We start from the raw sequence: 25,901 nt of genomic DNA, 5'->3' as shown, positions 1-25,901 counted from the left end.
CTGCGAGATGTAAGCTACAGTATAAAAGGGAAGGTCGGATTGAAACATACCGTATGATACAGTATGATACATTTAAGATATTAAAGATGGAAAATCAACGACGATAGAATTATTTGTAAAATAGATAGTCACAATCCCCAAAAATTGACCTGGATTATAGTAGAGGTCTTTCATGTATAGAATAAATGCATCGCATAATATCATGTATATAGATTATACTATGTATCAAGTGTGAATCTAAGAGTGGTTCAAGCCAAGTGAGTAGCACAAACCAGGAACGACAGATGAATGCGACATCCATAGGGACTACCATTAAATGCATAACGCCTTTAGATGTACTGTATACAACACCTTGTTTCTATCATCTACCTTCCAGCGCGGAATTGCAAAACGTATTCAGATCACATGATGTTCATCAAGATGTGAGAACGTCTTCCATAGACCCCAAGCAGCGATGAGCGTTATGATAGTCTAGAGCAGAGTAGAATGGAGATTTATCAAAATCGAATCATCTACTTCTTTTTTTTATGTTAAGAATTGGATGGCTCACAGTGATTGTGAATGGCCAAACTAGATATGGATCTTTCATTATGGGCAAGAACATCAATATCGAAGCTGCCGATAAAGCTTGAGTGAATAAGAATAATGAGTTTATTATTGATCGTAATGAAGCTAATGTGACATGTTGCGTGATGTTATACATGATCAGCAGCTATCATTTTTTTTCACGTTTTTGCATCCACATGAAGGATTGGCTGACTTACGTGGGGACATCATATAACCTATTTCCATTGCGCTTACGACCTTGAGAGGGGATATAGACTGAATTCAGCTCGTCGTTACTGCCAATCAAAGGGAAAACTTACAGCGAAAGATTCACTTAATCCTGATAAGATGAACGCGGGTAACACCAACCAAGCGCTCTAGATCATTCAACAAATCAGTAGTTAAATATCAGTGTCTAATGTAATTTCAAAAGAATAGTACGCACAAGTGGCGAGACACCCGAGTCATCTTCACATGTTGTAGCTTGATATCCACAAGGAGATGTCTTGTATACCTTAATTGTCCGAATCCGTATAAGCTATCCGCCTTCTCTTAACCAATTAAACAAAAGGATCAATACAGCTTACAGCATGTTGGATTATCGCCGACCAAACCATCCCAGCTGCAGCTAACAGAAATCCGACTATCACTCTCCTGACTGGTCCGAAAGCTATTCTTTTAGAGGAGAGATATGGATAGAGATATCGATTGAGAATTGGTATCTACATCGTGATCACAATCGAAGCATCAGCTGATGAACATGCCTACCAACGGTATGAGAGCGCCAGCTGACTGACGGATATCACAATGACCAGCGGATTCCTGTATATCCATTTGTCAGCTAGGTTTTCACACACGTCACAGCTGCATTGTGTCACTCACGCATGTCCCAGAAAATCATTAGGAACGCCCTGAACACCATGTTGTGTGAGCGGCTTTGAGATAAAGATAAGATAGATGAGATCTGCGTAGCTCACTTACATTCGTAGTCATTGATCCAGCTAAACTAGTCAAAAGAGCATTCAACCCTCCGTCTGCTACATTGTATACGATGAAAAAGGAAAAGAATTTGCAGGCCTGAATGATCTTGCTCAAATCATCAGATTGATCGGATTCTATTGATTCCAAATCTTCATCTTTGATTCGCGATCGCGATGAGAAGAGAGATCGCGATTGGTTATAAGCGTCTATCAACGCTGACGAAGATGGTTTGGAACAAGGCACGAGATGTGGATGAACCACACGAAGGATGAATGGCATTAAGAGAAATATGACCTAATTTACAGTATCAGAAATGGCGAGCAATGCTCAACTATTTGATGTGACACGCGGTAGGTGGACTCACTCCAGGTATAAGGAACGCTAACCAGAATCCGACATACTACAATTCCATCAGCTGAATCACCCTTAACATCCAGGTCCATGAATGCACATACCTTTTCTGCGAAAGTAGAAGTAACAGCTACAAAAGCGCCAATATTGATTCCACCGTAATATGCAGACATTATCTTCTGGATTGTGGCTATTCACAATAGTTATCAGCTGTATCGATCAATCCATGGGAAATCGCCAGCTCACCTTCTCTATCTACAATCACTCGTGTTCCATTTGGTAGAGTATCGATATAATCACAAGAAGGGACATATTGCTCTGCCATGATCGGAGCGATATTGGCCTTGATCAGACCTGCTCAGACGTCATTATTCAGATTTATCGCCATGTTGTATAAACGCTTAGTGCGAACCTACCAGCTGATCCACCAAGCAGTAGTAAGCCCATCAAGAAAGGTATGAAAGAACCTCCATTCTGCAATAATGATGGCAAAGCAGCTTTACAAAAAGTCAGCCCGTGTAAATGACTATCGTAGAAATCACTATAGCTTACCATAAACTGATAGTACATGCGCTATACCGGCAATCCCAGTACCCACCGCTATTGTCCTGAATTTACCCCATTTCATATCCGCCAACAATCCTCCTACCTGATTGAGCTGTCAGCTAAAAAAAAACTGTGGAAGCGCTTCTGAAGGGCTCAAGGTATACGACAGCTTACAAGAGGTGTGGCATAGGCCAGCAAGGAGAATATGACGCTCAAAGCAGTTGATACTTGTAGACCCATCCCCAAGGCTCCAGGCGTCATTTGAGAGCCAGGAGGTGGTGCGCCTGTACCTGGACCTCCTGGTGGCAGTGGCCTTTGGACAAAGTTGCTAAGTCGTTCAGTGATTGAGTTAGTGCTACCACGGACGATAACGACTTCGAGGTAAACTCACGGGAACAATCCTCCAACACCATAATACGAAGCTCTTTCAGCTGTACTACAGTAGTTAGCTCAGTAGCAATGTAAACTTGACACCGTTCCTTGGCTTACCTAGTTCCACTAGGGCGATAGCATATGCTGTCCAAGGTACTCGACCAGGTACATGTCGAAGCGTCTTCATTTGAGTTGCAGTGGGTTTCGGACCAGGAAGGTTTGGTAGGGATCTTGTAATGGTGTCATGATCTATCTCACAGTTAGCCCTACCCTTCGTCAAGTTCCGAGAAGAAATGGAGTGATCGAATTTGGTGTAATCACTCACCTTGATTAAAGTCATCCTCTTCGAATCTATCGTGTGATCCAGTTGGAGGTACGAGCTCATATTCTCCTACCCGATCACTTGGAGTCCTCTCAATTCTGGCCCAGTCAGTGACTTTTCGACTCCATTTCAAGGCAGAGGAGAACAGCCGCGACATCGATCAGCTGGCCATCCTACTATCAGATGAAGCAGATCACTCTAAGAGTAAGATGCAGGGAACGATATTGACTTTTACATTTTGTTTATCTTTCGTCTGATCCGGAATGGGGGCTCCGAATGTGGCACTAGATAAGGGGAGGAATGGTCCCCGGGTTCAAAGTGGGAGGTGTATATATAAAATGAAACCCAGTCGACGGTGATAAAATATAATAAAGCCGAAGAGGCAGCCGCACAGTCCCGTTGGTTCGTCCGTCTTATAAGGGAAAGCGTCATTTTCACTTTTTCAATAATAATGTGTGAAAGAATTGAATTCCCCCCCTGAGACGGTTTACACCATCCACCATCCTATCTCTTGTGGCTGGAACAACAAGGAAACAATTTGCATTCTCTTTTTCATCTCTTTGTACTTCAGACCAAATAAAAGGTTCAAACCCCCACAAGTCACTACTCTTTCTGCTTCATCCTCTTCTTCTTTGATAGATAAAGGAATCCTCAAAAATGTCACCTTACAGACCCAACCCTTTCTTTTCCACCACCAACACCTTCTTCGTCCCTTCAGTAGGTGACCGAGTAGACAGCGCCGTCGCTCAAGCTCAAGCTTACGGCAAAGATGCTCAAGCAAAAGCCAACGAGTTAGCTCACAAGGCAGACTTGAAATTCCAAGATGCTAAAGAGGCCGTAAAGGACACAGCTAAGGATGCTACTGGAAACACACCTACCGGTATCGATCTTTACTCCAGGTGAGTCATCACAGTCTACATTCCCAAGATGGATACAAACAAAGAATTTATATAGTTACGTCGTGCTGATAATGTCGTTATGATTCATAGATTCGCCCTTGCTGGTGCTCTCGGTTGTGCTATCACTCACGGTGCTCTTACCCCCGTTGATGTCGTGAAAACCAGAATCCAACTCGAACCCGAGGTCTACAATAAGGTAAGTTCCAATATTCTTTGACCATGACTTCTTGTTGCGAGAATTACACTTAGCTGACAATCACGGCTATGTGGTGTAGGGTATGGTCGGTGGTTTCAGACAAATCATCGCTGCTGAGGGTGCTGGTGCCCTTCTTACCGGTTTCGGTCCTACTGCTGTCGGTTACGCCATCCAAGGTGCCTTCAAATTCGGAGGGTGAGTGGTCGCATCTTCTACGCAATCGGGTTTGCACATAGTATCGAGCTGATTCTTGTCCACTAATCTAGTTACGAGTTCTGGAAGAAGAAGGCTATCGACGTTCTTGGTGTTGACAAAGCACGGGAGAACAGACAAGCCGTCTACCTCGGAGCTTCAGGTATTGCTGAATTCTTCGCCGATATCGCCCTTTGTCCTCTCGAAGCCACTCGAATCCGATTGGTATCTCAACCCTCATTCGCCAACGGTCTCGCTTCAGGTTTCCTCAGAATCGCTCGAGAGGAAGGTCCCGGTGCATTCTACGCTGGTTTCGGTCCCATCCTATTCAAACAAGTTCCTTACACCATGGCTAAATTCGCTGTGTAAGTGTTGAAGCTCGCCATTGACTAGTCGACTGAAAGCTAACACTTGATTATATTTTTCAGCTTTGAAGTCGCTTCCGAGAAGATCCTCCAATCTACCGGAAAATCCAAGGACTCTCTCACCGGTGGACAACAAACTGGTCTAAACCTTTCTGCTGGTTTGATCGCTGGTATGGCCGCCGCCGTTATCTCTCAACCCGCCGATACTTTGCTCTCCAAGATCAACAAATCAAAGGGAGCACCCGGTCAATCTACCACCTCCAGACTTATCCAAATGTCAGGCCAACTCGGTGTCAAAGGTCTTTTCACCGGTATGAGTGCAAGATTAGTCATGATTGGTACCCTTACCGCCGGGCAATGTGAGTACCCCATCCCCCCGCCACAAAAAAAAAAAAAAAAAAAAAAAAAAAAAAAAAAAAAAAGATTCTTCTTCATATCATTGGTAACTAACAAGAGGCTTTACTGATGTGCTTGTAACCCCAACAGTCTTAATCTATGGCGATATAAAAAAAGCGCTCAATGCCACTGGAGGAGTCGAAATAGCTGCTATCCCCAAATAAACATAGAATATCTTCTTTTTCAGTATAGTTACGGTCTTGGGATACACGGCTACCTGGTCGGGTTGGTATCGGAGAGTGATGATCATGTGGTGTGGAATGCAACATTCATATCTATCATAAATTGCTCAATAAAGTAAGGGACAGAAGTCACTGACGAGCAGACTGACCGTTTCGCGATTTTGAATACTAATCGACCTGTCATCTGCGGATCTGTGATGAAAGAACGTTATCGAGGTGATCGGTCTACCATTACTTTGTAAAGAAGCATGTGGTCGCCTAATGTCATAATGGGAATAGCGAAGATTGTTGGAGCTCCAATCGTTATTCTGTATTGAAACCCGGGATTCGAGGGACACTGTCAGGACTATGCATTATGCTATCTGTTCACCCTTCTCTACAACCTCTTCCCCTTCCAGTACTAATCCCTTTTACCAAAAACACCACCAAAGAATCCACCTTCCTTCTCGTCTTTCTTCCTCTCACCTTCTTTCGATCTCTGAGCATCTTCTCGTTTTTCTTCGGCGAATCTCTCCGCTTCCGATGCAGCTTCTCGAGCTTCTTTCTGTTTCCTACTTTGTATTTCTAAATCGCGTTGAGCGGAAGCAATGGCTGCTTCTCGTAATTTCTCTCTTGCAATCTGAGCTTTTGATAGACCAGGTGATTCTGTTATTGATGGAATTCCTGAAGATCCGGTGCTTGTCCCTTTTACGGTTGGTGCATTGACGCCCGGAACATGATCTTCAACGATCTCACCCTTTTCTACTTCTTGGAAAGGTTCTATTACTTGTTCGACATTGATGGAGGCTTCCTCACTTTGTTCGTTCTCCTGTGTCACTTCTCCATCTCCTTGCACATTACCTTGAGCTTGAGTTCCAGACTGGGCTCTAGTGGAAGCAGGAGAAGCCGTGGTCGTAGTCGCAGCCGCAGACGTAGATGTTGATGATTGAGATTCAGATTGTTCAGATGTGATTTCAAGATGTGAAAATTTATCATATAAACCATCAAAACCACCATAGAAACCACCTTTGAATCCTTTCAATTGCTTAACAATGTCACTTGCTTCTTTACCATTTGAAGAATATCTTGCTCTCCTTAAAATCCTTTTCTTATCCCTTTGAGCATTTCTTTGTATCTCAACTTTGACTCGGATTGTCTCAGGTTGTTTTCCATCTTTCGCTATCGAGATATTTGAAGGAGATCCCCGGGGAGATGAGGATAAAAGGGCGGTCTCGATATCAGTGAGACTTGGACCACCTAAAAAGTTACTTTGACCAGATAAATTCGATGCTGATATCAATGGAATCTCGAATAACAATGAACCCCCATCATTTCCTCCTCCTCCAACATGTTCCTCACTGGCCTCATCGTCCTGAGACCGATTTGAAGAAAGAGATACAGGTCTTAACATAGTTATGAATATCGTTGAGCCATGTTTCAAACTATCATAATCTTTCGGTATTGATAGATCTAATATCTTGGTGTTCAACTTTTGTTCTACAGCTTTGATAATCGTAAAAGCATCTATCATAGAAGGTATATCATGTTCAATTGATTTTATAATTAACTTGGTTGAACCTTTTGATGAATCAAGATCTGGATGTGGGAATGTGAGTAGATATCTACGAGATGAGTGAGTTGGATTGATGATCCTGGTGGTAGAAGCGAAAGAGGTGAGAAGTCGGGACGGTCCTCCCATTGAGGAAGAGAGTAGTCGGGTGTTCATGTCGAATCAGCCTTGAGGTATATTGTGTTATGCTAGTCTAGAGCGAGTATTTCTGCCCTGTCTATTCGTCTCTGGCACCTCGTTGCTCTTCTATGTAGGAATTATTCTTCTTTATTGAGCAAGGCATCTTAGACAATTAGCTTTACCTCGTTCGTTTTGACTTTCTTTTTTTCCGAAATATCTCGAATCCTTAAAAACCCCGATCACACCACGTGGAACCCTCACGTTGTTGATTTGATTCCGTTTCACTGTACTTTGTAAGTCACGATTCCATGACCTCAACATGCTGTATTGTGCACACTTTTGTGCATTTATCATCTATTTCCTCGCTTCTTTTTTCTCTTCTTCGTCACCTCCAACATAGTAAGCAAGAGTAGTTTGAACAGACGGTTACGACCATCATGCCCCCTGCTGCATCATCTAGCAGCTCAGCCACATTTCCACACTCACAATCACAAGCAACATGGGTAGAACCTACAAAGGATGATAAACCGCCAAAGTGAGTCTTAAGTTTGTAATCAGGAATGTAGACTATGAGCGCATATGATGGGAGAAGGGATAGAAACAGAACAGTTGAGACTGGTCGACTTTCGGCAAGCGGTATGTGTGGCAGTATGCTGATACCGACGACTGATTATCGTAGAGATGCGGACTTACGAACAGCTTGGTCATTCCTCCAAGTTGGTGTCGAACACATGATGTCGAGGTGAGTGTATACCTCTTTTTTTCCTTTTCCTATCGAACCTTTCAGAATTTTCATCTTCAATGGACCAATTTTTAAGCCATATAGAATGAGCTTAGCTAAATTCACCTTTTGCTCAACGATAGGATGCACCTAGGCATGTCATATTCATACTACATTTTACTTTTTACAGCTGTATATGATTTCTGTACACAACCTGGGAAATCTGGTACAGCACCTTTCTCAGCTAATAGAGGTGGAGCAAGTCTACAAGGTGCAGATCTATATCGAAGTTTACATAATTGGTTAAGTGAACATTGTAAAAAGATGAGAGAGGTGAGTGCCGATTTAAAACGACAAAAGCTAACGACAACGATCTAGCAATCTGAGAATTTATCAGATCTAGAATTATTGAAGTTCTACGCTACTCAATGGGATAGATATACCACAGGTGCAAGATACGTTAATAAATTATTTAATTACCTAAATAAACATTGGGTAAAGAGGGAGAAAGATGAAGGTAGAAAAGAGGTCTACACCGTATATACTGTGAGCACATTCCCTCTCTTTCTCATCTGTGACTTTATTTGAATGATCCTCTCCGATATATATCTCGTCATATGGTATCTTCTTCATTTGCTCATACTATCCACCCATGTAGCTCGCTCTCGTAGCTTGGAAACAAAACTTTTTCAGACACTTCACTGTTCAATCAGGAGGAATGAGTAGGCTCACTCAAGCTGTCTTGAGACAAGTTGAACAACAACGAAACGGGGAACCTATCGATTCTAGCTTATTGAAGAAGGTCATTGATTCTTATGGTAAGCGATTTCACCCCTTGTCAGTGGCAAATATAGCTGATTCCTTTTATGAACGGTTCAGTTTCCCTTGGTCTTGACGAAGCTGATGCTCAAAGACAAAACCTTGATGTCTATCGAGAATACTTCCAAGTCCCCTTCCTCGGTACAACGGAACACTATTACCGTGCAGAATCATCTGCTTTCGTTGGATCAAATTCCGTTTCTGATTATATGAAGAAAGCAGAAGCTAGATTACAAGAAGAATTAGATAGAGTCAACCTTTACTTGAACGATAGTACCAGAGCAGATGTAAGTGACTCTTCAATTGTAAGATTTGCACATTTGAGGACTTTGTGCTGATTTGCTTTGTATCTTGAATTCAGCTTAAAGCCAAATGCGAGACAGTGTTGATTGCTGAGCATAATAAACTTATGTGGGGAGAATTCCAGTCACTCCTTGATGCTGATCGGGTAGATGGTAAGCTAAGCTAAGACCTCATGCCATAAGGAAAACAGCTGATCATATCCGTCTCACAGATTTGGCTCGAATGTATAACCTTCTATCCCGTATCATAGGTGGACTGGATCCTTTAAGAGAAAGATTTGGAGAACATGTCAAGAAAGCAGGTCAAGCGGCCGTAGAAAAAGTCTTACCTGCTCCTGGGGCCGTTTCTGAGACTGGAAAAGCAGAAAGTTTGGTAAGCTGATTGAGGAGTCTTTTTATGAAAGTCAACCGGTAGCTTATATCCGTTGTTCTCCAGGATCCAAAATCATACATCGAAGCCTTGTTGGAAGTTCATACCAAATACACCGAAGTAGTGGAAGGTCCATTCAGAGCCGAAATGGGATTCAACAAGTCCTTGGATCAGGTTAGCTACGCAGCCCTTATGATATCGAGTGCGACAAGCTGACGTCATGCGATTATAGGCTTGTCGAGACTTCTGCAATCAGAATGCAGCGGCTTCAACGTCTACCCGATCTCCTGAACTTTTAGCAAGTTATTGTGATCAGCTTATGAAAAAGAGTAACAAAGATCTTGATGCTGAATCGCTGGAAGCAGCTCTTAATCAGACTGTAAGTTGATGCTACCGCGTTTATGTGCAAAGCTGACTCTGCATTACTTCTCAGATGATCATCTTCAAATTCATCGATGATAAAGACGTGTTCCAGAAGTTCTACCAAAAAAAGCTTGCTCAACGTCTTGTCAGTTCACTGTCTGCTTCAGACGATAGTGAGAGTAGTATGATTACGAAATTGAAGGAAGTATCTGGATTTGACTATACCAATAAACTGTCTCGAATGTTCACAGGCAAGTGGTGCAGTTATATGGTAGTGGACACGCCACAGCTGACATCCTGGTGAACAGATGTCAATCTTTCGAAGGATCTTGCTGAAAGATTCAAGGACAGAGAGAGTTCTGCAGGTGTCAGTAGTGATCGTGAGTAAATGACATATTGCCAATATAGACAGGCAGGCAAGCTGATCGATGATGCTTGATGTAGTCGACTTCCACCCTTTGGTGCTCGGTACCAATTTCTGGCCTTTGGCACCTCAACAAACAGACTTCAATATTCCTAGAGAGATTAGATCAACATATGATAGATTTACAGGTTTCCACAATGAAGTGCATCAGTAAGTCTTCTTTCGCCCTATATACGTGTGGATGTCTCGCTGATATACAGGTCTCTCACCTAGAGGTCGAAAACTCACGTGGTTATGGCATGTCTCCAAAAATGAGCTTCGAACGACATATCTACCACAGAAATACATTTTCATGACCTCGTGCTATCAGATGGCCATCCTCACGCAATTCAATGAGAACGATAATATAACATATAATGAAATACTCACTGGAACTAAGATCGCTGAAGGGATATTAAAGCCTCAATTAGCATTACTCGTAAAAGCGAAAGTATTGATACAGGAAGGCGAGAATTATGATCTCAATTTGAGTAAGTCAGCTTCAGACAAACTGACTTCCTGAAGGTAAGGGTACGAGAGCTGATGTAATCTTCGATGCCTGTAGATTTCAAGTCCAAAAAGGTCAGTAGTCGGTTCGAATTGAGATGTTCCATGTTGATCATACTATCATCAAACAGATTCGAGTACAGCTCAATCAAGCTGTAAAGTCTGAGCAAAAAGCAGAAGCTAAAGAAGTTCTTGCTGCTGTAGATGAAGATAGGAAATTTATCTATCAAGCTACTATAGTCAGATTGATGAAGGGTAGAAAGGTGAGTTTTGGTTTTTCCAATGAGAGCGTATAACATCATATGCGACTTCGACAGTGTGCTAACGAGTTGCTGGGATAAACAGACGATGCAACATCAAGCTTTGATACAAGAAGTGACTGCTCAGATATCTGTAAGTCCACCAGAATGGACTTTTCTTCAATGAAGAGTACCAGTTGACAGTGTGTCTAATACCTTGTAGTCGAAATTTACACCTAAGATACCAGAAATCAAGAAAGCTATTGATTACCTGATTGACAAAGAATATTTGGAAAGATCAGCCGATTCCAATAACACTTAGTAAGTTATAAAGCGTCAGGACGCTGAAGATTGCGGAACGCTGACGTTTATCGGTTGATAGCAACTACTTGGCATAGAGCGTTGATTGAGCAGGACTTTGGAAGATTTGAAGTATAGGAGCGAGAGAATAGGCAGGCAGGATGAGGGATGTGAGGAACTGATGAAGTAGCATGTGATGGGGTCGTTTGCGCATATTCGAAGAAATACATTTCCCCCATTTCTCATTTTCCTTTTCTCAATTTGTAATATAGCTAAATCCATCTATACCCCTTCTCTATTCTTCACGTCTATATGAGAATCAACCTGAAACCTATCATCGAATGAGATGAATAGAAAACTGTTCAATCATGCCAATATGTATCCCAAATGAAAAGTTTCAGAGTTATCCGATGTGATCGGTTATGATATCCGGTTATACCGGGGATTGTTGATGAATTACACGTCCATCTTATCTCTGAGGTAATCATGTAATCATATATACTCGTATATATACACATATATAAGAACAAAGGTTATCAAAATGGTTCTTCGTCATTGTATCGGTTCTTGCATCTTGACTGTATTTGAGAAATCACTATAGACACTAGATCTTTTCGAAGAGGTACTTATTCTGAGAGCCACATATACATATATTTAGTGGGATCAAACTTAAATCAGTATATCTCAAGAACGTAATCTATCATGACTCTGAAGCAAGATAGGTTATTCGTAGGCAATTTTGTGGATACTCCTTCCCCTGGTAAACTGAGAATCAGGAAAGAGCATCTGTTAGGTGAGTAGACGGTCTAACAAAGGTACTTTGTCACTAGAAAGATATCTCCACTTCTCCCCTGCTTGATTGATATTGTTCAGAGCTGACAGTTATGATAGTTGTATCAGGGGAGGGTTTCATCTCACATATCGATTCCATTCATTCAGAAGCATCTCAACTTGTGCTCGCTTCAGCTTCTTCTGCTTCTTCTTCTGATTTGGGTAGTATAACAGAATTGGGAAATCATTCATTCCTCTTACCTACATTCACAGATCTACACCTTCATGCACCTCAATATCTCTACTATGGAACAGGCCTAGATCTTCCCTTATTAGAATGGTTGGAAAGATACGCTTATAGGGCAGAAGAGAGGATAGATAGTGATGAGAAACTAGCTGAGAAAGTCTATGAGAAACTGGTGGGGAGATTGTTGGATGCTGGAACGGGTTGTGTGAGCTTTTTTGGCAGTATCGCTGTTAGATCAAAGTGAGTTTTATCCCATCCATAGTAATTGTGGTAAGGAGTGTGTGGGATAGATCAGGTGATAGTCCGGAGCTGCTGAGCGGAAAGCAGGCCAAAGCATTGGCTGGGGAGTGATGAACGGGCGAAACCAGATTAATCCTCCAGTGACTCCGAGATGATCCTTTGGCTGACCTACCGACTGCCTTTTCAACTCCTCAGCCTTATACTAGCTCGGAAAATGCAGGAAGCTGGATTGAGAGGATTTATAGGTAAACTATCTATGGATCAATCTCCTGTGAGTATTGAATTGTACAGAATATCCTGCTCAACGTCAATCATCTCGTCTTATACCTCTCACGAATCTCAGATGAACATCTCGCTAACCGCACTATACAGCGGCCAACGTATGGCGAATCATCAGCGAGTTCATCGTTATCATCCTTAACCCAGTTCCTAGATTCACTTTCAGAATATCTGTCATCTTTCGAGAGTCATGAAAGATTAGTTCAACCTATAATCACACCTCGTTTCATACCCGTTTGTTCGGATGAACTACTGGTTTCCCTCCAGAAATTAGGGGAAGAACGAGGTGTTAGAGTTCAAAGTCATATGTGTGAAGGAAGAGATCAAATGGATATGGTATTAAAGGGACGAGGTAAAAGGGATCAGGATTTATGGGATGAAGTGAGTTCACCTATCAAGTTTTATATTCGGATTTCAACTTATGTGCATGTTGCATCAGCTCGGATTCCTCGGTCCTAAAACCCTACAAGCTCACGTAACGTATCTTGACGAAGAGATGATTCCCTTGGTGAAAGATAGACAAATCACAATGGCTCATTGTCCTCTGTAAGTGCCTAATCACGCTAAATGACATTGTGGTTTCTCCATCAGATAGCTGATGATATCGGTGAGCAGGTCCAATGCATATCTATCCGAGAAACAATTCCCATTACGAGAGTGAGTATTTGACTGAAAATGAGATATCACCTGAGATAAAGACGAACACCATTCTGAAGCCTGTTGGTTTACCTCACTATAGGGCGATTGATGCTTCTCTTTCCGTCGGATTAGGGACCGATATCGCAGGCGGATATTCACCTTCTATCCAAGTCCAAATGAGACAAGCTGTAATCATCTCACGTATGAGAGAAGGTGCCAGATGTGAAGCTATGAATTGTAGTTTTGCACAAGTTTCAGAGAAAGAAGGTAATGCCAGTAAAAATCTCAAAGTCGATTGGACAGAAGCGTTATATCTCGCCACCAGAGGCGGTAAAAAAGGTATGGGATTAGGTGGAGCATTCGAAGTGGGAATGGAATTCGATGCTCAACTGAGTGAGTGGATATTATCTGAGCCGCACCTTCGTTAAACCGAATTCTGTCGGAATGGAGACATCCTCAGTACCTCGGTAAAAAGAAAGGGATTGTCTCTCGTCGTAGCTCCGAACGGAGTGAACCCGATTGGAGGATTGAGTGCTGATTTAGCTTCTTTACTGTACAGTCGAATTAGCAAATAAGGAGAACCCAACTGGTACAGGACCATTGGACCTCTTCGATCTTGAATCGGAAGGTAAGCAATTGACAGATGAATCATGGAAAGAAAATATAGAGAGATGGTGGTGCAATGGTGATGATAGAAATAGAAAAGGAATGTGGATACAAGGTAGGAAAGTACGATAGGGTCGTTTGATACATCGTTGTATGACACATGAACATTGGATTTTCAGGGTTGGTCTATTCATGAGTTGTCACGGGTTGTTAATCTTCATGTTCTCTCTACGGATTGTATATGAATGTTCGACTGACGATAGATGTATCTCATACTGCTGACGGTTACAAGATGACAGTAAGAACAACTCCTAAAAACTACCGTGATCAGGTTCAACATACTCACCATTCGATAATCAAAAGGACCCACCATGGTCGTCATCAAATGGGTCTGTGCGTAGAAGCACCAGTATACACTTGACGATCAATATGTCCATTGCTCATACAGATGACTTTTCATTTCTTCTTCATCATTCAATCTCTTTTCTCTTCTTCTCTTCAGCTGCGAAAGCTCATAACCTTAAATACAACTGCAACAGCTCTATTCGCATTTCTCAACTGTAAGTGCTTTTACGCAAAGTTGTTCTTCCTTTCGATTCAGCAGGCTCTATATCACTTCCCTCTTCTAGCCAGGCGTAAAATACTGAAGCTGACGAGAGAACCGTTGTTCACTCTACCTGATCACTGAGCAGCAAAACCGTCGAATCACGATGTCCCGACCTACGAGGGAACGTAAACCAGCCTCCATATACGGAAATATGACTTCATCCGATCAGCCTTATGGGTCAGATGATGAAGATTATGGTGAAACTCCTGAAATCGATAATGGATCTGAATCTGGATCTCAAGGCTATGGTGGTTTCGCCGGTGAGAATGAAGATGAGGAGGAAGACGAAGAGCAAGTCGAGGGGAAAGGAAGCGATGATGACGACGATGATGATGAGCAAGAGGTGAGCGACTCAATGTATACCTTGCATTTGAATTGACCGGATTGATCCTGGTACTTTATGCTGACGAGATTTAACTTTTTTTCTATTGCAGAGATTGAAAAGACCCATACGAAACAGACCAGCTAAGCAAGTCAAATCTGGGCACGCTTCGAACTCCAAGGTTAAGCCAGCTTCAACTACATCCTCCTCAAAAGGAAAAACAGTCATCAAAGCCAAAGAAGTCAAGAAAAATATTAAACTGATTCAACTCAAACCTGCTGTTACCAAGAAAAGCAAGCAAACAGTCGATTCTGATGAAGAAGAGGAAAATGATTCTCGAGAAGATGACGATAAGAATGCAGATGATGATTCAGAAGGAAAGGCAGAGCAAAAAGTGGGGTTTTCCGTTTCAGCTGCCTATAGAAGTGACCACTCCTCAAAAGCTGACGATACCACTTAGAAACCTTCCCAAAGTTCCGGGACTAAAAAGGTTGAAGACAAGAAGCAGGCTTCAGCTACTAAAGCCAAGGTAGGTTTTCTCTTTGGGCGGCAATGGTGCTATCGCTGACACTACTACAACAAAGGTTCAAAAGAAAATCACGTCTTCGACTAAAAAGGCAGCCTCGCCCGAATCTTCTGACAATGAGAAACAATCCGAAGCGGAAGATGAGGTGAGTCGGATAATAACAATCGCGACAGCTGGTCGACTGATATACTTACCTCATATAGGAGGACGAAGACGCCCTTAGCGATACCGAGAAACAATCGAAGCTTTCGAAGAACATCGCTAAAGCAGAAATCACTCCTGCTGACAACCCCACCAAAAAGGGCAAGACACCTTCCGTCAAGAAGGCATCAGCCCCGCCAAAAAACAAGTCCGCCGAACTGAAGAAGCCTGCTAACAAAGCTCATGCGAACAAGATCGTACTCGCTCCTGCTAGTGGATCCTCGTCAGCCAACAGTACCACTGGAAACAAGAAAGGTAAATTCACCGGTCTTGCCCCTAAAAACTCCAGTGTGGCTCCTTCATCCTCTTCATCTTTCGCCAAACCTGATACTGCGAACAAAGGTAAATCTGCTGTCACCAAGAAACAGAACTCTGGTGAAGACGAAGTTGAAAGCGTTGAGCAGGAGCGACGAAAAGCAAAAGTCCTCGTCACCAAGAAGGGAAAAGGGCTCGTTAGCAAACCGGCGGCTCCGAAAAAGGCCGCAGCTGTCGAGACTAATAAAGCTGAAGTTCGAAACAAGTCGAAACAAGTCGACGAAGATGTAAAGGAGAAAGATAATGATGAAGGAGTCGAAGATGAAAAAGAGGTCAGTCCTACCATGATGAGCTGATCATATAGGCTCATCGAGCTGCATACCTTCTTAGCTTGATACAGCTGAATCTTCCTCTTCTGTTGTACCAGATGGTCCCACTGCTAAGCCTCGAGACAACTCTCAGTCCAAGTCATCGAAAGAAGTCAATAAGCGACCTCGAGCAAACTCGCCCGTCAGATCTGAAAAGGGACCCAACTCTAAGATCTGTTCGACGGCCAAAATCGACTCGCCAGCTACCGTATATGAAGGAGAGAGTGATATATCTGCTCATACCGTCAAGAGAAAGGAGCCTGCCAAGACCAAAAACCTTGACCAGCTATCTTCCGAGGATGAGGCGAACCAAAAGGAGCGAGAGGTCTTGGATCAAGTGGTCTTGGGAGAAGTTGGGGTGAGCAGTCTGTCCACTATTGATGCTATTTAATGCTCATAGCGAAACACCTAAGAAGAACGAGACGGGAGTTGTAATTGCGATGAAGAGCAATGCTTCGAACAATAGCCAGATTCACGATCGATCTCAAGCATTTAAGTCTCGAAAACAAGTTGGTGATCTTCGCAGATTGGATAGATCCTGTACTTTGAGCTAAAATCTTGTCGCACAGCCCAAAGGCAGTCCAGCTTCCACCAAGACCGTCGACCGTCATTCTGGTGCTATGGAAGTTGATATCCCGGATCTTAACAATGAAACACAGGTGAGTGCGCCTTTATCTCTCGCATCTTGAATCCGAAAGCTCACTGTTCTCTGGTGTAGCCGTTCCTTGCGTCTGAAAAGCCAGGCAAAAATGAGGAACTCGTTTTGATACAAGGCTCTTACCCTGTGAGTTTACCGGATGTTTCTCTTGGTCGAGCTCACGTTGTCGGTACATTCAGACTCCGGTCACTCCTCCCAAGCGAAAAGCTTCTGATACGCCTTCGACCCCTTGTCCTTCACCTAAGAGACCTTCTCCTGGTCAAAAAATCGATAATGTTCTTCGAGGATCCATCATGTCTTCTCTCCTCAGCTCCAATTTCCTTAAGACATTGAAGTTCAATGCTATCGAGACTCCTACTTTCACATCTGCCAAGATTTCGAGACACTGGAGAGAGGTTCTGGGGCCTGAACTTCAGAAACTGTTTGCTGGAGCGCCACCTGAGAAAGGCAAGGCTAAGATGGAGAAATGGGTGAGGTTGGGAATGTGGGATGTCGTTCAAAAGAATTATGATAAACTCGATTGGAAATCTCTTGAACATCAAAGTGGTATCTGTACTACTAAGCTCAAACGACATTTCAGAGAGATCATCGTCAAGGAAGGAGTCAAGCACATCGAGAGCTGTTAAAAAAAACCGCAACAAGACAAGGAATCATCGAGGGGCAATCGCCCTATTAAAATTGTACATCTACAATCCATTTCAGAACTCATCTACCTCTCTCTGTGTACAACTACAATTATTTTTTATTACTACCTCTTTTTCCTGATCTATTCCCACCCTCTACAACATTTTACACGCCTAGTATGGGTATATCAATGAATTCCCTCATTTGCTTAACATAACACAATCCCATCTCGCATTTCTCCTTTGCGAGCTTTCGAAACGCTTTGTAAATGATTTTATAAAACCAATTTCATAAATCCATGCATATAACTGTATTTACAACTTGGATTATTCCCTTTCCACTCTCCAATATAATATACCCAAATATATGACGACTATTCATGTGATCGCATCCTAACATATTTTGACAATCCCTTAAGTTCCACTTAAGTTGATTTGACGGGATTGGCAATGACTGACCAAGGATGATCGATTTCACCCGTTTGAATAGCAGTGATTCTACCTAATAGACCTTTTGCGATATCACCTAAACCATCTGTACCTGTTGGGATGATGATATCTCTATCTTGATAACCAATTTTATCAACTGGTGAAACGATTGCTGCTGTACCAGTACCGAAGACTTCTAATAATGTACCATTCTTTTCAGCTTCTACTAAATCTGCCATTACCAATTTCCTTTCTGATACAACGAGTTTTTCAGGTAGTCCGGGAATAGTCTCTCCCTTCGAATGTGCTCGAGCAAGTTGAAGTGCGCTATTGAACAGAAACCCTCGAGATCAGTCTGGATTTTCACACTTTGCATCACAGAGAACGAAATAGGATGAGCGGGTGATGTTGAGCGACTTACGAATCACGAGTAACACCAGGTAAGACTACATCGTCTAATGGGGGAGTAACGAGTTCGACGCCTTTTCATGGAAATCACATTAGTAATGAGCCACAATTGGTATCGAAGAAATAAAGAATCGATGACTCACTGCCATCGGGCTTCTTGAAAGCTACAAATAAGTTCATGGTTCCAACCTGAGTCGAAGGGAAGGGTGTATCAGCTATCGTCTCAGCCGATGTAGAGGAAGAAGCTGACGCACTTCAGTCAAAGCGTGTTCGTCACCTAACAACCATAAATTCTGACTATAACCTTCTTTTGCAGCTTCAGCTTGAGGAACGACACCTGGAGCATAGCTATATTACGAGATTGATAGATCAGCACGAGTCATTATGACGATGACTTGAGTGAAAATGTATGTCCTACTTACTTGGCACCAAGTTTGTAACCGCCTGTTCCACCAGGAGCAGCACGAACGAATTTGGTAGTAGCGAGAAGTTGAACTGGCTTGAAGCCAGAAGCGTAGTATGGTCCGACCTGATTATTGGCTGTGGTCAGTATTCTTTCAATACCATTGCCTAAATATTGAGTACTATAGGAATAATTCGCATACTGTGGTTTTGTGAAGAGGAATGGTGGTATCAAGTATTCAAGAATGAGAACTGAGCTTACAGGTGAACAGATGACGAATAACATAGCATCTGAACTTGGTCCGACACCCAATGCATTTTGAGTACCAATCAAAGTTGGACCTATAGTATATATCACATAACGAAGCATAAGTTATTCTCCAGATCAGACAACGTCAAGTTGATAGCTTTAGAGAAGGTACTTACGGATGTAGAGTGAATATCCTTTTTCTTTAGGGATCCATTCAGAGTCAAGCACGACGAGTTTTTTGATGAGTTCAGTAAGAGCTTCTCCGTCAAAATTCTATTAAAGCGTGGAGGTTGAGTTTTAGCGATTTTCATGTTTCATGGAAAGTAGAGGTTATCCCAATACTGCTATACTCACAGGAAGAGCAATTCTGGCGGCACTCTGATATATCAAGGAATAGTGGATCGTCAGCGACCGTTGTTTCTCTCTTCATTCAAAATATAACGTGTTGTTGAACCACTTGTACTCACCCTGTTCATTCGGGCCATGTTCATATCTGGTCTAAATAATCTTACAGTACCATCCTCTTGTCTATAAGCTTTCATACCCTCGAATCTAGGCATGAGATTTGCTTCGATCAGCACTGTTGTGAAAGTGATACTTTTTGACTCTACGATTCAGACTTACAATGTGAAGGCATAGTGGAATACAGTGGATGAAGGATCCAATTCTAATTTACCGTCTAGTTTAACAATTTCCATCAGCTCGAGGTCTGAAACCATAGAAATCACAGAGGCGAAATGGTAGAATCAAACATGAATAATGGGAAGGATATACATACAAGGTTTGATCTCAGGATTGCCCCATCCATTACCAGAACTCCAATTGATAGTTAACATGTGATCGGTGAATGTTTTACCGAAAACAAGTTTGGATGGGGGTAATGGTGTTTTTGGTGATGTGGTTTTAGTCACTTTCAATAAAGATGCCTATCCCAAGAGTATAAAACAATGTAATCAGCATCACTCTTTCTTTTAATAGAGGTCGGCATCATGGTTGCGAATAATCATCCTGGGACATTGCCGATTTCACGAGAAACAGCTTGAATCGATGATAACATGGGAAATACAAGAGAAGGACAGATGAACTCACATCAAGATCCGGAGTTTGGATGATTTCACCAGTCATCACATCTCTCATAGGTTGAGGGGACCTTTTGTATCCCCTCTTTTGACCTAGACCTGCGTTGGCGATAGGAGGTGAAGCGAGAGATGGTCGAATGACATTGAGGGTGGTCTGACGAGCAGCCAAGCGAGGGAAGGAACGTAAAGGAGTGAAACGAGACATGATTTTCTGTCTCTCTCTTTGTCAGTTGATGAAGCAGTCTTCTGGTATATGTGGGAAGTTTTCAACTTTATATAGCTGAAGCGAGTGAGATGATAAAATAGGAATAGCTACTTCATGATTGTTGATTTTCGAACGAGTCGGTTTTGGACATGTTTATTCCACGTGGGGGTACGGAACGAAAGCTAAAAGCTTCTCTTTTTCTCGGCCGTAAAGCAGATGTGAGTGCTTTTCGACTCGAGCATAATGATCTACATTCATGGATGCATGCTCAATTCTCATATGCTGCGTCTGGATGACTAGTGATATAAGGTCATGTTCTCATATTTCACCAAACGGTGCTGATTATGCGTTATGACTATGTTATTCTACGTCCTTATTGACCTGGAACGAACACCGTTTTAGCCACTTTGTTCTTTTCGAAAAGAGCATAATACTGAGGTTACGCAATGACATAATCACATCATCAGCTCTGGACTCTACCCCGTCGTCTGGAGTTGAAAAGGCGAAGGAATCCAGAGACTTACCTCTTCAGCTTGACTGAAACCAACTTTATGTTCGATGAAACTCTTGAATAAATCTTGATTGGCTGAAAGAACTTCTAAAGCTGCAGCATAGAATGTTCTGACGGAACATCTACCGAATTGGAATTTGACGCTATGAAACGAGTGACATTGTCAGCGACGATTCCAAGCTGGAAGGACACAGCCTCGTTATCACTCGCGACCATATCCATCACCTTCCGACATCGTCTTGAGGGGTCAAAGACACTCCCAGAGTGGACCGAAGAGCTGTGTAATTCCCTCCTCTGTCTGCCTCAACCTCTATCACATCAGGGACCGCCAACGCTGCCCCACATCAAATCAACACCTCGCTCTCCGCGCTCCTTCCACATTGCACCAAACATAGGAACTCACTTCTTGTCATACAGAGCACCACCGTTCAACTTGATGATCTGACTATGTACTCCAACACTACTTACAGCTCCATAGGGTCTTACGATATCCAAAGCAGTCAGAAGTGCACCTTCATGTCCTACAACTTCCAGCACTGCATCTGCACCTCTACCGTCCGTAGCTTCCAACACCGCTGCTTTGAGTTCAGAAGATGGTAAGGCTATAGCACCGTGTTTCGAAGCCAAAGTCAATCGGGATGCAGTGAGGTCTGTTGCGTATACTTTGGAAAACATGGTCAATGCTGATGAAATGGCACATAGGCCGACCTACAAATTGGGGAAGGGGGTGGGGAAGGGGGCGAATGAACAGCACAGCAGAGAGTCGTTTGTCGGTCACGTAAATCATAGAGAAGATTGACACGGAAGGAAATCAGAGGATCGTATCAGCCTCACATTGTCCTGGTATTCAAGAAACGAGATAATAAAGCACAACAGAGTTCAACTCACAGGACCACAACCTATGACCACACAAACATCATCTTTTATACTTTTCTCTTGTGTTGGACCATCTAATAAAGCCCTTGCATTCGCAGCTGCACTGTATCCAGTAGGTAATATATCCGCCATGAGTAACATTAATTCATCAGGTAATTGATCAGGTTTCTTAAATACACATCCATCAGCTAATGGGATTCGAACGTATTCAGCTTGACATCCTTGAAGGTTTGGTGTGCCGAATAATTGGGAGTGTTTGCATCGTGCTGTGTGTGATGAATTGCAGTACCAGCATTCACCTTATAACACAAAAGACGAATTAGCTTGCGAAAATCTGAAAGTGTGATGATTTATGGGAGAGGTCGGTTTGAGTGACTCAATACGTTCTACATCGATTCGATAAGTGTGATTGAAATATACGCACCGCATGATACTGTAAATGGTACAGCAACAACATCACCCAAATTAAACTTCTCAACTTGTTTTCCTTTCTCAACAATAGTTCCTACTACTTCGTGACCCAATGTATAATCTTTACCGCAGTCTTCATGACCTCTATAAAGATGCAGATCGGATCCTATATATTGGTGATTAGTTGTAGTCGCGAAATACAGCGATGAGACTTGGGTTGAGCTGCAGGAAAACCAGGTTTGACCATTATGGAAGTGGAAGCGCAAGTGGAGTTGAACACATGAGGTGATCGGATGACTTACCACATAATCCAGCCAAGTGAACTTTTAATATGATATCACTCTCATCCTGTATTTTAGGCGTGGGTACATCTTCAACTGCGACTTGATAAGGCTTCTTGAAGATGACTGCTTGCATTTTTTCGGGTATAGTAGATGACATCTTGAGCGTTTTCAAGTTCGTGCTGCTTCACTGAAGATGCCCTCTATCTTATGTCTAGATAATCAGATTTCAAACCTGAGCTTGGTGAACTGAGTGAAAGGGATCAAGAAGTTGTTCTGATGGCATGCATCGAACAAGTAGGTCCACTGATCACACTGGAGGTGGGCAGGAAGTGACGAAAGCCCACCTTCGCCGTTCACCGTACGAGTAGAAGCATCCTGGCGCTTATCTCGTTAATTAGATCAAGTCGGCTCAACCCGGCATACAATACCGGCGTTCAACCTTTCAATTCATGCTCGATGCGACCTACGACCTAATCAAATTCGAAGTACTGAAGAGATATCTATCAAAGCATTGTTGATGATTCGAGCACTCTGTGCTTCTATCGAGTATGAGCAACATGTTTGAGTATGTGCATCGACCAGAATCCCCGGTACCATGGCGATATCTTTAAAAGAATGTAGGCTGTGCTGAAACACGGATTGGCGTGTTTTAGATGCACCTCTCCCTGTGCGTGCTTCGTTGCCAAGTTGTTGTGACAATCATCTGGTTGACAACAGGAGCTGAGAAGTGCAAGAACACATTGACCATATCTCACACAGGTACCATAAACACAATGCACCGTCGTCATCAACATCATGCTTCTCATCTCGTCATCACCATCACTACCATCATCCAAAACACGACTTTTTGACAAATTGCACTGTTTTGTCGTCTTTTAGTGTTCACCCTATCTCTCTATGACGTCTGTCAGTCTGAGCCAGTATCCCATAGCGAGTGAATGAACAATTGATGTATAAAGGTCTTGAGTAGATTGATCTTCCACCTGGTTCACTCATTTAGAAACCAACAAACATCCCATTTCCCATTGATATATCACCAACATAATCAGATAAACAGCAATGTCTGATACCGATAACATCAACAACAAGTGAGTTAGATCTAATTCCATCCAAGTCACCAATGCGCCCTCCACCCAACCAGTCTTCCGTCCCAAGAACCATCGTTGATTTTGCATTGAATCCCAGACATCCAGTGAATGATGGGGGATTACATAAACCCACCATAGGTGAAAAGCTCTCTGGCAGAATGGAGGAAGTCGGTAAGTACTACTTTGTCCAGCTTCAATCGTTTACCATCTAGCCATGCCCCTTTTACTTGTCCAGTTTTCAACGTATATGAGGGGAAATAACGCTGATTGGTCAAATGTGTGATGCACAGTCGGTAAAATTACCAAAGATGAACAGAAAGTCATCGAAGGAGAAGCTAAACGAACTGGTCAAACCTCTCTTTCGAAAAATCCAGAAGAACCAAGTGATGATCCACGAGAAACCCATGATGTTCACTCTAAAGATGAGGATAGACATTCTGAATCTCATGAGAAGATTTCACCTCATTTGATACCTTCTGAAACACACACAAACGAAGATCATTATCCTATCAATCCAAAGTCAGAAGGCAATATCAATATCCCTTCTCATAAAACTCATGAACATCGAAGACCTGCACTCGAACGTGATGAAGATGAAGACAAAATCTACCATAGTGGATCTCGTCTTGATAATGATTCACATGGACAAGGAACATATTTCCCGCCTTCCAACCCCTATGTCAACGAATCAAACGATCACGCAACCGGAAGAAGAGAAGGAAATCAAGTTCAAGGTTCAAATATCCCTTTACCACCTTCACACCAAAATTCATATGCTTTTTCCCCTGATTTAATCACCCCTGGTGGAAAAGGTGAACCTTCATTTGGATATATGGCTCATGGTGGTTTACCAAATCAACCTTTGAGTGCTCAGCATCAGATCTCGGCAGAACCGGGTTTGGGATTAGATCAAGGTGGTGTGGTTGATAGGGATCTAGTTCAGCCTGAGACTGGCGCTGGTGCTGCGGGTCATGCCTGAGCAAATCATCAGGTGAAGCATGTAATGGATGGATTAAGTTGGACGATATTATGATAGGGAATATTGATATGTCATTGTCCAAAGATCAATCTATACTTTCTGTATCGTATTTGGTGGTAAATTCGAGTTAAATGGGGGTATGCATATATGACAAAGTACAGTTTCTTCCTACTAGAGGAACGAATGCTATCCTGAAGCGCACCGACGAAGTAAACGATTACTTGATAAACCTATCATTCGAAAAGCAATTATTAGCCAATCCATCCATGTCCGGTCCGTTCAACTGAGACTCTCCAATGACATTCTCCGTGCCTCACTGCAAGCCGACTGTGACTCCCCCGCTTGCTCTTCGTCATCCAGCTTCGCTCCTTCCCTCTCTCCGTTCGCTCATCACGTAATCTTTCGTATCGACTCAAGGAAAAAGACTCACTTGTTCATGAATTTCTTATGGAATTCACTCCTCAACAGATCATTGACGAATTCTCCTTTCTTGGATTTATCATTCAAGTTGCCGGCTTGATTCTTGAAAATCAAATCATCATCCCAACGTCTTTTGACTGCGAAATTGCTTGTCGCTCCTGAGGTTGTTGACCCAGGAGTTGAAGGTGTTGTTGGTGATTGACCCAGGGCAGCTTGTAAATTAAGAAGAGGATTTCCGAGTGCAATTTCAGCTTCACGAGATTGGGAGGCTGATGCTGATTGTTCTGCGTCCTGTGAGGGGACGGGAGGTCAATTTACGGGAGTGCACGAAGACGAAGAAAGGATCAAAGGGGTCAAGGCAAGTGTATCAGCGAATCATAAGATGTATAACAAAAAGTGGCTTCTCATGGAAGAAAGATGTAACTCACAAGTCTGGCTTTCTCCTCTGCTCTTTCCTGTTTGATCTTTGCCAATTCCGCAATTAGAGCAGCTGTATCATCTTCATCATCCGAGTCAGAGTCTGAATCAGATTCGTCGTCGTCGCTGTAATCAATAAGATCAGTCATTAGCCATCATATCACACTTCATATCGCAGGTTGAGATATCTTGTCCTTTTTTCCCATCTTCAACAAAGCATGGAAAAATAAAAGTGAACGACTTACTCGTCATCACCATTCACTTCTTTCCCTTTTCCTTTCCCATTCCCATTTGCATCTCCATTTCCATTCTTTTTGTCGCCTTCGTCGTCACTGTCTTCGTCTTTATCTAATTCGGCAGCTTCTTCCAACACTTTTCTTCTTTTAACACTTTCCGCATCTTCTCCTGGCCCTGAAGAAGTCGAAGATCCATTATCGATTCTCAACGAACCCGAGCTCTCCTGATCGGAAGAAGAGGGAGGAGGGAGAAGAGAAGGTAGTCCTTGAGCTTTCCTCTTCTTCTCCAAAGCATTTCGTTCAGCTTGTATCAACTCCGCTTTCAAATCTCTACGAGCGACTTCTCCAGTCGAAGTTTGACCTGGTTGTCGAAATTTAAGTTTCGTATGTGCCGCCAAAGATAACTTGGATATTTGTTGAGAACCAGCTTTGGTTTCTCGACCTTGAGTGGGGTTCCATGTCGGTCTATGTGCTTGTGACATCGTGTAGCTATATAGGTGGGAGTTTAAAGATAGTAGTAAGA

At 42.7% G+C, this 25,901-nt stretch overlaps 10 protein-coding genes across 10 annotated transcripts; 5 read left to right on the top strand and 5 right to left on the bottom strand.

Annotated features, from left to right (window-relative positions):
* Window positions 1-396: 396 nt before the first annotated feature.
* On the bottom strand, window positions 397-3,275 carry IL334_005073 (uncharacterized protein; the record flags this gene model as incomplete). The annotated part of the gene is made up of 18 exons (XM_062936787.1): window positions 397-471; window positions 551-672; window positions 765-804; window positions 867-923; window positions 992-1,060; window positions 1,134-1,268; window positions 1,344-1,368; window positions 1,429-1,457; window positions 1,528-1,821; window positions 1,892-1,927; window positions 1,983-2,068; window positions 2,125-2,232; window positions 2,295-2,375; window positions 2,431-2,527; window positions 2,599-2,752; window positions 2,816-2,855; window positions 2,914-3,045; window positions 3,122-3,275. 18 exons carry the CDS (start codon window positions 3,273-3,275, stop codon window positions 397-399), a joined length of 1,734 nt encoding a protein of 577 aa, XP_062792838.1.
* Window positions 3,276-3,775: 500 nt separating this feature from the next.
* IL334_005072 (uncharacterized protein) lies at window positions 3,776-5,330 on the top strand (the record flags this gene model as incomplete). Its single annotated transcript, XM_062936786.1, has 6 exons — window positions 3,776-4,017; window positions 4,108-4,213; window positions 4,293-4,408; window positions 4,480-4,770; window positions 4,834-5,129; window positions 5,257-5,330. 6 exons carry the CDS (start codon window positions 3,776-3,778, stop codon window positions 5,328-5,330), a joined length of 1,125 nt encoding a protein of 374 aa, XP_062792837.1.
* Window positions 5,331-5,748: 418 nt separating this feature from the next.
* On the bottom strand, window positions 5,749-7,053 carry IL334_005071 (uncharacterized protein; the record flags this gene model as incomplete). The annotated part of the gene is made up of 1 exon (XM_062936785.1): window positions 5,749-7,053. The coding sequence occupies one exon, from the start codon at window positions 7,051-7,053 to the stop codon at window positions 5,749-5,751; it is 1,305 nt and encodes a 434-aa protein (XP_062792836.1).
* A 401-nt stretch (window positions 7,054-7,454) lies between these two features.
* Window positions 7,455-11,063, top strand: IL334_005070 (uncharacterized protein; the record flags this gene model as incomplete). The annotated part of the gene is made up of 18 exons (XM_062936784.1): window positions 7,455-7,552; window positions 7,697-7,759; window positions 7,882-8,071; window positions 8,117-8,284; window positions 8,397-8,556; window positions 8,618-8,844; window positions 8,919-9,012; window positions 9,072-9,232; window positions 9,296-9,403; window positions 9,462-9,608; window positions 9,663-9,843; window positions 9,901-9,972; window positions 10,037-10,166; window positions 10,230-10,486; window positions 10,561-10,577; window positions 10,634-10,765; window positions 10,848-10,895; window positions 10,965-11,063. The coding sequence occupies 18 exons, from the start codon at window positions 7,455-7,457 to the stop codon at window positions 11,061-11,063; spliced, it is 2,352 nt and encodes a 783-aa protein (XP_062792835.1).
* Window positions 11,064-11,743: 680 nt separating this feature from the next.
* Window positions 11,744-13,955, top strand: IL334_005069 (uncharacterized protein; the record flags this gene model as incomplete). Its single annotated transcript, XM_062936783.1, has 8 exons — window positions 11,744-11,834; window positions 11,933-12,299; window positions 12,495-12,570; window positions 12,672-12,959; window positions 13,018-13,124; window positions 13,194-13,235; window positions 13,318-13,610; window positions 13,777-13,955. The coding sequence occupies 8 exons, from the start codon at window positions 11,744-11,746 to the stop codon at window positions 13,953-13,955; spliced, it is 1,443 nt and encodes a 480-aa protein (XP_062792834.1).
* Window positions 13,956-14,533: 578 nt separating this feature from the next.
* Window positions 14,534-17,386, top strand: IL334_005068 (uncharacterized protein; the record flags this gene model as incomplete). The annotated part of the gene is made up of 9 exons (XM_062936782.1): window positions 14,534-14,773; window positions 14,865-15,146; window positions 15,213-15,281; window positions 15,337-15,423; window positions 15,482-16,066; window positions 16,125-16,460; window positions 16,672-16,761; window positions 16,821-16,886; window positions 16,940-17,386. 9 exons carry the CDS (start codon window positions 14,534-14,536, stop codon window positions 17,384-17,386), a joined length of 2,202 nt encoding a protein of 733 aa, XP_062792833.1.
* Window positions 17,387-17,808: 422 nt separating this feature from the next.
* On the bottom strand, window positions 17,809-20,156 carry IL334_005067 (branched-chain amino acid aminotransferase; the record flags this gene model as incomplete). The annotated part of the gene is made up of 12 exons (XM_062936781.1): window positions 17,809-18,139; window positions 18,234-18,294; window positions 18,364-18,409; window positions 18,475-18,568; window positions 18,643-18,749; window positions 18,885-18,964; window positions 19,049-19,145; window positions 19,227-19,250; window positions 19,340-19,424; window positions 19,497-19,551; window positions 19,651-19,798; window positions 19,962-20,156. The coding sequence occupies 12 exons, from the start codon at window positions 20,154-20,156 to the stop codon at window positions 17,809-17,811; spliced, it is 1,323 nt and encodes a 440-aa protein (XP_062792832.1).
* Window positions 20,157-20,529: 373 nt separating this feature from the next.
* On the bottom strand, window positions 20,530-22,395 carry IL334_005066 (uncharacterized protein; the record flags this gene model as incomplete). Its single annotated transcript, XM_062936780.1, has 6 exons — window positions 20,530-20,589; window positions 20,681-20,810; window positions 21,071-21,375; window positions 21,556-21,842; window positions 21,968-22,120; window positions 22,257-22,395. 6 exons carry the CDS (start codon window positions 22,393-22,395, stop codon window positions 20,530-20,532), a joined length of 1,074 nt encoding a protein of 357 aa, XP_062792831.1.
* A 963-nt stretch (window positions 22,396-23,358) lies between these two features.
* IL334_005065 (uncharacterized protein) lies at window positions 23,359-24,305 on the top strand (the record flags this gene model as incomplete). Its single annotated transcript, XM_062936779.1, has 2 exons — window positions 23,359-23,497; window positions 23,617-24,305. 2 exons carry the CDS (start codon window positions 23,359-23,361, stop codon window positions 24,303-24,305), a joined length of 828 nt encoding a protein of 275 aa, XP_062792830.1.
* A 426-nt stretch (window positions 24,306-24,731) lies between these two features.
* Window positions 24,732-25,860, bottom strand: IL334_005064 (uncharacterized protein; the record flags this gene model as incomplete). Its single annotated transcript, XM_062936778.1, has 3 exons — window positions 24,732-25,016; window positions 25,154-25,268; window positions 25,388-25,860. 3 exons carry the CDS (start codon window positions 25,858-25,860, stop codon window positions 24,732-24,734), a joined length of 873 nt encoding a protein of 290 aa, XP_062792829.1.
* Window positions 25,861-25,901: the final 41 nt, after the last annotated feature.

This window comes from Kwoniella shivajii, chromosome 6, assembly GCF_035658355.1.
Source record: "Kwoniella shivajii chromosome 6, complete sequence".
NCBI classification, from domain to species: domain Eukaryota; kingdom Fungi; phylum Basidiomycota; class Tremellomycetes; order Tremellales; family Cryptococcaceae; genus Kwoniella; species Kwoniella shivajii.
This window is presented reverse-complemented; position numbering and strand designations above follow the sequence as displayed.